At 40.4% G+C, this 12,837-nt stretch overlaps 1 protein-coding gene across 1 annotated transcript; it reads right to left on the bottom strand.

Annotated features, from left to right (window-relative positions):
* Positions 1–7,131: 7,131 nt before the first annotated feature.
* On the bottom strand, positions 7,132–8,569 carry LOC130180462 (golgin subfamily A member 6-like protein 2). The gene is made up of 2 exons (XM_056394001.1): positions 8,212–8,569; positions 7,132–8,018 (listed from the first exon to the last, which is right to left on the bottom strand). Exons 1-2 carry the CDS (start codon positions 8,239–8,241, stop codon positions 7,314–7,316), a joined length of 735 nt encoding a protein of 244 aa, XP_056249976.1. The 5' UTR covers positions 8,242–8,569; the 3' UTR covers positions 7,132–7,313.
* Between the last annotated feature and the right edge of the window lie 4,268 nt (positions 8,570–12,837).

Genomic DNA, 12,837 nt, shown 5'->3' with positions numbered 1-12,837 from the left:
AGCAAAAGTTACACCTGATCATTTCCGCCCTCCTGCCAAATTAAGTGAAATGACAACAAAAAGAGAGCTAAAAAATCTGATCAGGTTGACAGGGCATGGTCAGTGGTGGAGAAGGTATTCAGTGCCTTTACTTATGTAAAAGTTATATATAAAATATAACAGCAGATACTCTATTACAAACAGAACACTCAGTGGCGGTTCTAGCTTATGGTGCCCTGGGCAAATACCCCCTTCAGCCCCCCCCCCCCACCCCCCCCACCCCAGCTACAACCAAAGACACTATTCTGCACAAACTTTAATTTTTTATTAAACAAATTATCATAACTTTTAAAAACTATATATATATAGTTTTTTAAATATATATATATGTATGTATGTATGTATATATAATTTTTAAGTTAGAATTTGTTTAATGAAATAACTTTAACTTTATTAACTTTATTAATCCCACAAATGGGAAATTCACTCACCACAGCTGAAAAGAGGAAATAAACATCTATGGAATTAACATCTATGGAAATATACATCAATGGAAATATATATCAAAAATACATCAAATATACACCAATATACACCCAATATACACCAATAAATACAATATACACAATACACACGATATGTACATGAAAAAGTGCAAGTTTGCACATGGTCAGGAAGAGCAGGAGTTGTAGAGTCTGACAGCTGCTGGAATGAAGGACCTGCGGAGCCTCTCCTTCTTACAGCGAGGATGTAAAAGTCTGCTGCTGAAGAAGCTACTCAGAGACCCTACAGTGTCATGCAGAGGGTGAGAGTTGTTGTAATATAAATATAATTAATGTTAATCTGCTAAGATATTACTGAAAGCCACGGAACAAATTATCATAACTTTAAAAAACTAAATAAATGATAAATACCAATTATATACAATCATAAATACCAAAATAATGTAAGAATAGAAAAAGTCTATGTCTCTGTTATATACACACAAAAAACAAAGACAATCAAATTACTGAATTGCACAAATCCTTCATCCCACAAATAGATTAACAAGAGAACCTACTTATTATTTGAAGCCTGACCTTTGTTGCTTTCATCATCAATTAGTACCTAAATGATATACAATCATGAATATCAAAATAAAGTAACACATAGATAGATAGATAGATAGATAGATAGATAGATAGATAGATAGATAGATAGATAGATAGATAGATAGATAGATAGATAGATAGATGGATAGACAGACAGACAGACAGACAGACAGACAGACTGACAGATAGATAGATAGACAGATAGATAAATAGATAAATAAATAACAAAATTAACAAGACACACACTTATGGTGGTGTACAGAGTAGTTTATTATTTCACAGTATCATGAATGAATTGTGGTTTATTTGGCAGCTTTTCCTCCTGTGACTGATTTTAGTAATTGCACTAGTTCTGCACAAGAGTCCCTTTTCCCTCCTCGTTGGTCCTCGGTTGAAATCGTGGATATTCGGAAATTCGAACGGAGAAATAGAAGCGAACGGACGAGTTTCATGAACATGAACGCAGCGTTTGAAGTTTTAGCTCAGTTTGTGTTGTTTTTATTTTTTCACACACACACACACACACGTAAAGTACCTTTGCTCGGGTTCGATCCCACGTCTCCAGGTTGAAGCGTCCTTCCCCTCAGGACCACCTTCAGGAGTGAGCGACTGTTAGAGTCTGGACCTGACTCACCTGCAAGCAGGTAACAACGCCTTGCGTGGAATTCACACTGAAACGTGACGTAGGCCACGCACGAAGCTGAAAAGATGCGTAAGCACCAATTTTTTTTTAATCAAACGTATCAAACAGTGCTTGCGCAGGATTCCACGCATATTTTCGCACAGAATTATTTTCTTTGAACTTTATTCACGTTCTCTTAATTGAAATTAGTCTAAAATACTTACAGTTTTGTTTATCTGCATCCATGCTCTGTTTTAAATAAATGAACATGGAATGGAATGAAGCAACGTGAGACAATGAGACTATCCAAATGTTTTCCAACTCAGAGAGAGAGGAGACCTTCTCAGCAGAAGCTGCACAAACTATAGGAAAGACACCCGTGGATCAGAGCGGGCCCTTGGCAGCTGCCCATGTCCCCTGTATCTAAATCCGCCATTGGCTGGGTGTCAAGTTGTTGATAGTTTGTGCTTGGTGAGGTGACTGTCAGCTCTGTGTTCAGTGGTCTGTGTCAGAGTCTCTTCCTGCTCTAACGGCTCAGTGTCTCTGCAGTCTGACTGAGGGAGGTTTTTGTACGACTACAAATCACTGTGTGAACACTGGTCCATTATGGACACTCTGACAGTAATAAACTGCTGCATCTTCAGTCTGAACTCCACTGATGGTCAGACTGAAGTCAGAGCTGCTTCCACTGCCACTAAACCGAGCTGGTGTTCCTGAATGAAGTGTGCTCACAGATTTTATTAGGAGCTTTGGAGTCTGTCCAGATTTCTGTTGGTACCAGACCATACAGGGTTTACCACTACACGTTCCAACATCTTGGCTGGTTCTACAGGTGAGAGTGACAGTGGATCCTGGAGTAGTTGTCTCTACTGGAGGCTGAGTCACAGTCACCTGACCGCTGCATCCTGCAGACAAAAACAAATCATTCATTTATCAGCAGAAAGAAATGAGAGAAAAGGCAGCACATCATGTTTCAAATGTTGCTGAGTGAATCAACCTGTAAAACAGCAGCAGGCCAGCGTCCAGATCAGGATGGTGATGAGAGTCATGGTGGTTGTGCTTTCTGCTGTGTTGACTGACAGATCTGAGTCCTGCACTGTTCAACTCACAGGACTATAAACCTTCTCAGTTCACTGGAGGATCAGCTGACGATGCAAAGCCTCCTCTCTATGGAAATGATTTCTCTGCTCTCAACAGACTGAAGGCAACGTGGGACACAACATCAGGAGAAATGCTGCTTGGATTTACACTAAATATGATCTTAATGGAAGAGAAGGAAATATTTATATAAATATATTTATATATTTATAGTCAGGATTTAGGATTTTCAGCATTTAAATTAAAATGGTTTGGTTTTATCTTCTTTACTTTTGTTTCTCTTCATCATCAACATTTCCCTCTTCTTTTTGTCTTGTCCACATGACTTTGTCCTCATTAACAGGTGCATGGCGTCCCCTGCTGGCAAACTGTATCAACACTGAACTCAGAATGAACTGACGCAACAATTGTCTGATTTTAAATCACCTTGTTTTCACATTCATTTTTGTCATCCTCATGCTGCTGCTAGATTCAGAGTACTGAAACACACACAGAAGGTTGACAACACATCAATCGCATGATTTTTCCCTCCAAGCTTCACAGCAACATCGCAACAGGTTGTAACTTCAGGCAAAGTTAAAAACAAAGCCTCAGTTCTGATTCAGTATGCTTTAAAATGATTGGCGTATTCACAGCTGTGTAGCTAATATCATCCAATCACATTCATTCTGGTACACTGTGACATTATGACCTGAAATGTCCTCACTGGGACTCAGGTTCAAGTCAGCTCAGTTTGCTGCTGCAGCTCCCTCCACCACCCCAACATCCTCCTTATGTGGTACATGGCTGATTTAAGTAAGATTTATCTTCATGTGTGTGTTTATTATGGGAATAGCTCTCTCACCATAATCCTCATTGAAACCTGCCTCAAACAGTAGAAGCTTTCCACCAAATCTAAATTTATGACCATTTGCTGTAAGTATTCATTTCTTTGACATGTCTCTGACTGAACTTAGTTTAGCATTACGACTGGAAACAAAGGGCAAACAGTTAGTACGTCCGAAAGCAAGAAAATCTGTCAATAAACATTCACACATTTTTGTTTTGTTGAATCTGTACGGAAGCTACAGTCTACAATAGTTAGGTTGAATATTCACAATGAAGACAAGATTCAAGGAACATTAACAGTCTGAAAAACATAATTTGTCTTCTTCTACCTCTGGTTTTGAACAGATTAACCAGATAATATGTCAGATGTGCCAAGCTAACTGCTAGATTTGACTTCATGTATCTTTGTAAAGTGATGAACAACATGTTATGTGCATTTAGTTTACTCTGTTTTGTTATTTTTAAATATCTGCTCATAGGCCTCCTAATATCTGTGGAAAAATAACATAATGGATGTTGGATATTATAACAATGTTGGTTTCGATATTTTGACAGGAAATAAAAAGTTAAAAAATGTTTAAAAATCCTAAAATGTAAAATTACATATGTGAATGTGTGTTTAGTGCTTGGTGAGGTGACTGTCAGCTCTGTGTTCAGTGGTCTGTGTCAGAGTCTCTTCCTGCTCTAACGGCTCAGTGTCTCTGCAGTCTGACTGAGGGAGGTTTTTGTACGACTACAAATCACTGTGTGAACACATCAGCACTGTTTATTACATGGACACTCTGACAGTAATAAACTGCTGCATCTTCAGTCTGAACTCCACTGATGGTCAAACTGAAGTCAGAGCTGCTTCCACTGCCACTAAACCGAGCTGGTGTTCCTGAATGAAGTGTGCTCACATGTTTAATTAGGAGCTTTGGAGTCTGTCCAGATTTCTTTGGGTACCAGAACATACAGGGTTTCCCACTACATGTTGCAACATCTTGGCTGGTTCTACAGGTGAGAGTGACAGTGGATCCTGGAGTAGTTGTCTCTACTGGAGGCTGAGTCACAGTCACCTGACCGCTGCATCCTGCAGACAAAAACAAATCATTCATTTATCAGCAGAAAGAAATGAGAGAAAAGGCAGCACATCACGTTTCAAATGTTGCTGAGTGAATCAACCTGTAAAACAGCAGCAGGCCAGCGTCCAGATCAGGATGGTGATGAGAGTCATGGTGGTTGCGCTTTCTGCTGTGTTGACTGACAGATCTGAGTCCTGCACTGTTCAACTCACAGGACTATAAACCTTCTCAGTTCACTGGAGGATCAGCTGACGATGCAAAGCCTCCTCTCTATGGAAATGATTTCTCTGCTCTCAACAGACTGAAGGCAACGTGGGACACAACATCAGGAGAAATGCTGCTTGGATTTACACTAAATATGATCTTAATGGAAGAGAAGGAAATATTTATATAAATATATTTATATATTTATAGTCAGGATTTAGGATTTTCAGCATTTAAATTAAAATGGTTTGGTTTTATCTTCTTTACTTTTGTTTCTCTTCATCAGGAGGAGCTGCAGAAGGGCAGTGCCACAGTGGTGTGTGTGGCCAGCGGAGGCTTCCCCTCAGCCTGGAGGCTGGGCTGGAAGGTGGGGGGCAGCAGCAGCTCCTCAGGGGTGTCAAACAGCCTGGAGGACCTGGGGAGGGACGGCCGCTACAGCTGGAGCAGCACCCTGAGCCTCCCTGCAGACCAGTGGAGGAAGGCGGGCTCAGTGAGCTGTGAGGCCGGTCTGACTGGACAGAGCCCTGTCACTCAAACCCTGGAGCCTGACCGCTGCTCAGAGTAGAGCTTCAGCAACACTTCCTGTCTGGAGGTGATGCTGCTTCTTTGATAGAGATCTTGATGAAGCTACAGATCTCCTCTCTTCACATATTTCTGCAAACTCATCATTGTGTTTTAATGTGCCTGCAGCTTCCTGTAACTAATCTCACTCATATTCTGCTTCATAGTTATTATTCTCATAATGTCTTTCAACATTTTCATCTAAACAATAAAACTAAACAGCTTATAATAAATCACTGTCTCTGTGTTTATTTTGCTTTATATCATTCATGTGAAGTTCACACTTGATCACAATTTATCTTCCATGAGAGGTCCTTCATTATTTGTAAACATTTAGACAGTTTTAATGTAACAGGTTAATATATTGTTTCTCTCATGAATATAAAACTATTAGTGGAAATACTGTTGGACATGTTTTTGTATTAGTGGAAATATTTGAGATTTGATGATGAGAATTTAAGTTAAAGCTTCATGTTAGAAACTGTCTCTGAGTTTGTTTCAGTTCTATTTAGGTTCATTGTGGTTCTGCTTGATGACTCTTGCGTTGTGTTCACTGAACCAGTTCTCCTCCTCACAGTCTCTTCACCAACCCTCTGCACCTGCAGCAGGCTGTTTTCACTTCAGTCTGACTGAGGGAGGTTTTTGTATGACTACAAATCACTGTGTGAACACTCCACTGCCATGGTAGCCAAGACAGTAGTAATCTCCTGCATCTTCAGCCTGAACACCACTGATGGTTAAAGTGTACTGAGAACCAGATCTACTGCCACTGAATCTAGACAGAGTTCCTGAGTTTAGAGTTGATGCTTTGTATATCAGAAGTTTTGGAGCCTGTCCAGGTTTCTGAAGGTACCAACTCAGATCAGCACCAATGTTTGAACTCCCTGTGGCGCTGATGGTCACAGTCGCTCCAAGACTCACAGACTTGGATTTGTCAGTCTGAGTCAGAAAATTGTTGGCAGAAGACTCTGAAATGAGAAATGAGAAATAAATCTTGAGAATCAGTGTTTTAGATTATAACACATAAAGAAAAAATTAAGGCTAGAGTTGAAGCAAAATAGAAAGTAAATTACATTTGCACCAAATATTAACATTTCATCATTTAAAAATCTTAGATAAATACTAAAACCTTCTCACCCTGACACAGAAAACCCAAGACAACAAGCAGAGTTATTGGCGACATCATCCTGATGCAGTTTTCAGTGTGAATGCATGAAAACAGTTCAGACTCTCTGTGACTGAAGAACTTAAACTCTGAGGAGCAGTGATGCATAAAAGTCATGCAAAGTAAATGTGAGCACAGCTGTCTTTATGAAACTGAGAGGGACAGATGAGGTGGAGGAGGAGCAGGTTTTATCTCCATGTGGACTGATTCAGCACATGTAGAAACCTGAGACTTTCTGTTCCTCATCTCTCTGCTGTTTCTGTCTTTGCAAAGCTCCCAAAGGTCTCTGTGCTGATGAGCAGGAGCACACTGCCCTCTGCTGACACTTCAGGTTCATAACAACTCCATGTTGGCATCATATTCATTTTGTATTCAGTCCTTATATATGTTCAAGATCATGTGACATCAGTGTGTTAATCCAGCTGTGACATTAGAAGATACTCACCTGTTCACATCAAACACATAAAGAGTGAACTTGAAGAGAAAACGGCTCAAATAAACAGGCTTAACCTGTTAGTCTCTGTTTTACAGGTTATTTGCAATTTTTATTCATATTTACAAGAATATTTACAAGAATGTTTGGGTGAAGGGGTGAATGGGTAAAGGCAGTGGGGGTGGGGGGTCAGGGTGGGTGCAGGATGGATGCTTCACTGCCGTCCATCCCCTTCCTCCACTTTACTGTCACTGTGGCTGCTTTCCTTCTAGTGAGCCCAGCTCCAGTAGCTCCGTTTCTTCTCCTTTATCTCCTCGTCCTGTCCGACCTCAGCCTGATGCACTGCAGCCTCCTCCTCCTCACAGCTGGTTTCTTGCTTCTTTTTGCTCCAGAGGCTTCGTCTCCTCTTTATTTTGTCTTTCTCTTTCTGCTCCTGTCCGGTCTGAGCCAGAAACACTGAAGCCTCCTCGTCACTGTTGCATTTTTCTTTCTTCTTGCCCCAGAAGCCTCTCCTGCTCTCCTTCTTCTCCTCCTTCTCCTTCATCTTGTCACAGTCCTTCATCCATGAATCTCTGACTTTCTCTGTCTCCTCCTTCTGTGCACTGAGTGTGTCTCCAAGTGAAGAGAGTTGTCTTTCCTTCTCTCTGACTCTTTCCTCCCAATTGTTGTGATCTGGGCCTGCCTTTGTGACCTCTGTTTGGCACATGGCCAAACTCTGTTTGGCCATGTGCAGCTTCCTACCCAGCGTCCCCTGCAGGCAGCGATTCTCGTGCATCAATTTGTGATTTTCTCCCTGCAGGTTGGCAAACTGCTGCCTCAGTGCAGCGTTTTCAGAGGCCAGCTTCATATTGCACTCTTCAGCTGAGAGAAGGGCTTGTCTGAGGGAGTTCACGTCTGAGCTGGGAGGCACTCCTGCAGGTGGCACATAATGCTGGGGCCTCCTAGTGTTGTTAGTCTGCACTCTACCAGAGGCCTGAAATACATGAAAACACAACAAGTGTCTGATCATCCTCGTGTCTGCAAAATTATAAAATGATTTCTTGTTTCTCTTCAGCATTTAGACCAAATATGAAGAAGAGAAAGAGCAGATTGGCTCCTGCTTTAGTGCAGTGGTGAAAAAAAGGTTGACCAAACAAGTTTCTCTTGGTTGAATGAGAAGATCTTACCCTGGGCCTCAGGTTGTATCTCCCTTCCATGATGACTGGACAAAGAGATGGTGAAGGTTGTATTGTTGTTTGACTGTGTAGGTTGACAGTAGCTGATCACTGGTGACTGGAGTTGACTGATGGTCAGGTGAAGTACTGAGTGAAAGTTAAACTGTTTGGAGGAGACGGTTCTAGACTGTTCCATCTTTGTGATGTCACTGACACAGAAGAATCACAAAGTTCTGATCATTAACTGATGATGATGATGTGGGTTAAGACTTTCTGTCAACAGAAACAAAGCATCAATAATTCACACACTTCATCTTCAGAAGCAAATATTGTAGTTTTTACTCTACATTTATCTGACAGCTGTAGTTAATACTTATTTTTAGATTGATTTTTATGTATAAAAATATTGATAATGTTTATGACAAATAACATGATGAAGTGTTTTGATCTCTTATCTGATAAAAAATAATGAGAAATTAAATTATTTATATTGTATAAACATGAATGGAAATAAATAATATATATATGGAAATAAATGAAAACCGTGTGGTTTTAACAATCCAGTAAGATTTCTGTTTCAATGACCTTAAAAATATTTCATGAATTTAAAAAACGAGGACATGTATTAACCACAATAAAAATCCAGTGCACTTAGTGTCATTAAGGAGATTTGTAGTTAATCACGACTCGAATATGTGATGAGGCAACAGTTATAAGTTTTGGCATTTAATAGGAATAAAATATGATGTGGTGTCATTAGATTGTAAGGAATTTAAAATATTCAATAGTACCTTATTGTGAATGTGTGTTTAGTGCTTGGTGAGGTGACTGTCAGCTCTGTGTTCAGTGGTCTGTGTCAGAGTCTCTTCCTGCTCTAACGGCTCAGTGTCTCTGCAGTCTGACTGAGGGAGGTTTTTGTACGACTACAAATCACTGTGTGAACACATCAGCACTGTTTATATAATGTGCACTCTGACAGTAATAAACTGCTGCATCTTCAGTCTGAACTCCACTGATGATCAGACTGAAGTCAGAGCTGCTTCCACTGCCACTAAACCGAGCTGGTGTTCCTGATTGAAGTGTGCTCGCATATTTTATTAGGAGCTTTGGAGCCTGTCCAGATTTCTGTTGGTACCAGAACATAGCCTGATCTCCATCACTGTATGTGTAAACATCTTGGCTGGTTTTACAGGTGAGAGTGACAGTGGATCCTGGAGTAGTTGTCTCTACTGGAGGCTGAGTCACAGTCACCTGACCGCTGCATCCTGCAGACAAAAACAAATCATTCATTTATCAGCAGAAAGAAATGAGAGAAAAGGCAGCACATCATGTTTCAAATGTTGCTGAGTGAATCAACCTGTAAAACAGCAGCAAGCCAGCGTCCAGATCAGGATGGTGATGAGAGTCATGGTGGTTGTGCTTTCTGCTGTGTTGACTGACAGATCTGAGTCCTGCACTGTTCAACTCACAGGACTATAAACCTTCTCAGTTCACTGGAGGATCAGCTGACGATGCAAAGCCTCCTCTCTATGGAAATGATTTCTCTGCTCTCAACAGACTGAAGGCAACGTGGGACACAACATCAGGAGAAATGCTGCTTGGATTTACACTAAATATGATCTTAATGGAAGAGGAGGAAATATTTATATTAGAAGTGCAGTTGAGGATTTAAGGATCAGTTTGTGTCCACTGTGGTTGGTATGATGTGTCTGTTTGTCTGCCTTTAGTGTTTACTCTACATTAATCATATATTTTAATGATGCTTAAAATGAATCATTATCATTAAAAGGATCAGGTTCATTTAACCACGTATCAACTGATATAAAAATATGAAAAATGTGACTTTGTTAGAAGGAGACTGTGATGGTTTCTCTGTCAGGTTTAGAAAAGTTCAACTAAACTGAAGAAATCATCTTAATTTATACATTATTTTCAATCTATACCTTTAAAACACTTTGTAGATTAAACTAGTTTATATTTTATTGAGTTATCAGAACAAGGAGAGGTTGTTTTCAGTGGATAGAAGCTTGTTCACAGTGCAGGAGGTTTTTGTACGGCCACTTCATGAGTTTGTATCACTGTGGAGGACTTTTGGTGGAGGAACTAAACTCGTCGTTGACTGTAAGTACCAGAGAATTTTATATTGAACAACATAAAACATTTATACGTTTTATCAAATATTCAATGAGACTGTGATTAAGTTTGGTTTTTAAATGTGTTTGATAATTTTTGTTATTTATCAAGAAAAGCTGATCTCACAGTCTGATGACTTATTTTCTGCTTCAAAATGTTTGACAGTAAAATGTTTCGTCTTCAAACCAAACGTCAAAAGTTTCATTTAGTTTTCATTTATTCCTTTTGAAAAATAACAATGTTGAACTAAAACCTGATGTGGATTCCTGTTCAACACAAACATGATTTCATCAGTAAAAGCAGCTCAGCTTTGTGTTCACGCTTCATTCATTTTCCATGTGCTGAAAAGGAAGTGAAAGAGACAGATGACAAAGGTTTGAACTGTCTTCACATGAGTGTTTCAGCTCTGTCACTTTAAACAGAGAAAATCTTCACAGGGATGAGTTATACACTGTCACACATTATCAAACACATGTGAAGATGTCATCAATAATCATTATCAATCAGCCTTTACCCACCTGAATCATGTAGCTGATGGTCTGATGCTGAGTGATTTATGAGAGCAACAGTAGAACAAGTTCTTCTGTTTCATTTGATCAGATACAAGAAATGAGCAGTATGTCGTGTTTCTTTATTACCAAGCCTTCATTCTCATTCCTTTGTCTTTTCTCCCCCCTCTCTCTCCTCCAGTGGGGGTGGTGCGGCCCACCCTGACCGTCCTCCCCCCCTCCGTAGAGGAGCTGCAGAAGGGCAGTGCCACAGTGGTGTGTGTGGCCAGCGGAGGCTTCCCCTCAGCCTGGAGGCTGGGCTGGAAGGTGGGGGGCAGCAGCAGCTCCTCAGGGGTGTCAAACAGCCTGGAGGACCTGGGGAGGGACGGCCGCTACAGCTGGAGCAGCACCCTGAGCCTCCCTGCAGACCAGTGGAGGAAGGCGGGCTCAGTGAGCTGTGAGGCCGGTCTGACTGGACAGAGCCCTGTCACTCAAACCCTGGAGCCTGACCGCTGCTCAGAGTAGAGCTTCAGCAACACTTCCTGTCTGGAGGTGATGCTGCTTCTTTGATAGAGATCTTGATGAAGCTACAGATCTCCTCTCTTCACATATTTCTGCAAACTCATCATTGTGTTTTAATGTGCCTGCAGCTTCCTGTAACTAATCTCACTCGTATTCTGCTTCATAGTTATTATTCTCATAATGTCTGTCAACATTTTCATCTAAACAATAAAACTAAACAGCTTATAATAAATGTCTCTGTGTTCATTTTGCTTTATATCATTCATGTGAAGTTCACACTTGATCACAATTTATCTTCCATCAGAGGTCCTTCAATACTTGTAACAGGTTAATATATTGTTTCTCTCATGAATATAAAACTATTAGTGGAAATATTTGAGATTTGATTATGAAAATTTAAGTTAAAGCTTCATGTTAGAAACTGTCTCTGAGTTTGTTTCAGTTCTATTTAGGTTCATTGTGGTTCTGCTTGATGACTCTTGTGTTGTGTTCACTGAACCAGTTCTCCTCCTCACAGTCTCTTCACCAACCCTCTGCACCTGCAGCAGGCTGTTTTCACTTCAGTCAAACTGAAGGAGGTTTTTGTACGACTCTAAATCACTGTGTGAACACTCCACCGCCATGGTCACCAAAACAGTAGTAATCTCCAAGATCTTCAGCCTGAACACCACTGATGGTTAAAGTGTACTGAGAACCAGATCTACTGCCACTGAATCTAGACGGAGTTCCTGAGTTTAGAGTTGATGCTGTGTATATCAGAAGTTTTGGAGCCTGTCCAGGTTTCTGAAGGTACCAACTCAGATCATCATCAATATTTGAACTCCCTGTGGCGCTGATGGTCACAGTCGCTCCAAGACTCACAGACTTGGATTTGTCAGTCTGAGTCAGAAAATTGTTTGCAGAAGACTCTGAAATGAGAAATGAGAAATAAATCTTGAGAATCAGTGTTTTAGATTATAACACATAAAGAAAAAATTAAGGCTAGAGTTGAAGCAAAATAGAAAGTAAATTACATTTGCACCAAATATTAACATTTCATCATTTAAAAATCTTAGATAAATACTAAAACCTTCTCACCCTGACACAGAAAACCCAAGACAACAAGCAGAGTTATTGGCGACATCATCCTGATGCAGTTTTCAGTGTGAGTGCATGAAAACAGTTCAGACTCTCTGTGACTGAAGAACTTAAACTCTGAGGAGCAGTGATGCATAAAAGTCATGCAAAGTAAATGTGAGCACAGCTGTCTTTATGAAACTGAGAGGGACAGATGAGGTGGAGGAGGAGCAGGTTTTATCTCCATGTGGACTGATTCAGCACATGTAGAAACCTGAGACTTTCTGTTCCTCATCTCTCTGCTGTTTCTGTCTTTGCAAAGCTCCCAAAGGTCTCTGTGCTGATGAGCAGGAGCACACTGCCCTCTGCTGACACTTCAGGTTCATAACAACTCCATGTTGGCATCATATTCATTTTGTATTCAGTCCTTATATATGTT

This window comes from Seriola aureovittata, chromosome 13 (genome assembly GCF_021018895.1).
Source record: "Seriola aureovittata isolate HTS-2021-v1 ecotype China chromosome 13, ASM2101889v1, whole genome shotgun sequence".
Classification (NCBI taxonomy): Eukaryota; Metazoa; Chordata; class Actinopteri; order Carangiformes; family Carangidae; genus Seriola; species Seriola aureovittata.
Note: the sequence above shows the minus strand (reverse complement) of the source record. Positions and strands in the feature narration are given on the sequence as shown.

Excerpts from the sequence above, each read along its gene's own strand:
- LOC130180462 (XM_056394001.1), bottom strand. The coding sequence starts at position 8,241 with ATGGAAGGGAGATACAACCTGAGGCCCAGG. Across the intron at positions 8,019-8,211 it reads GATACAACCTGAGGCCCAGG|GCCTCTGGTAGAGTGCAGAC; the intron begins GTAAGATCTTCT and ends CATGTATTTCAG.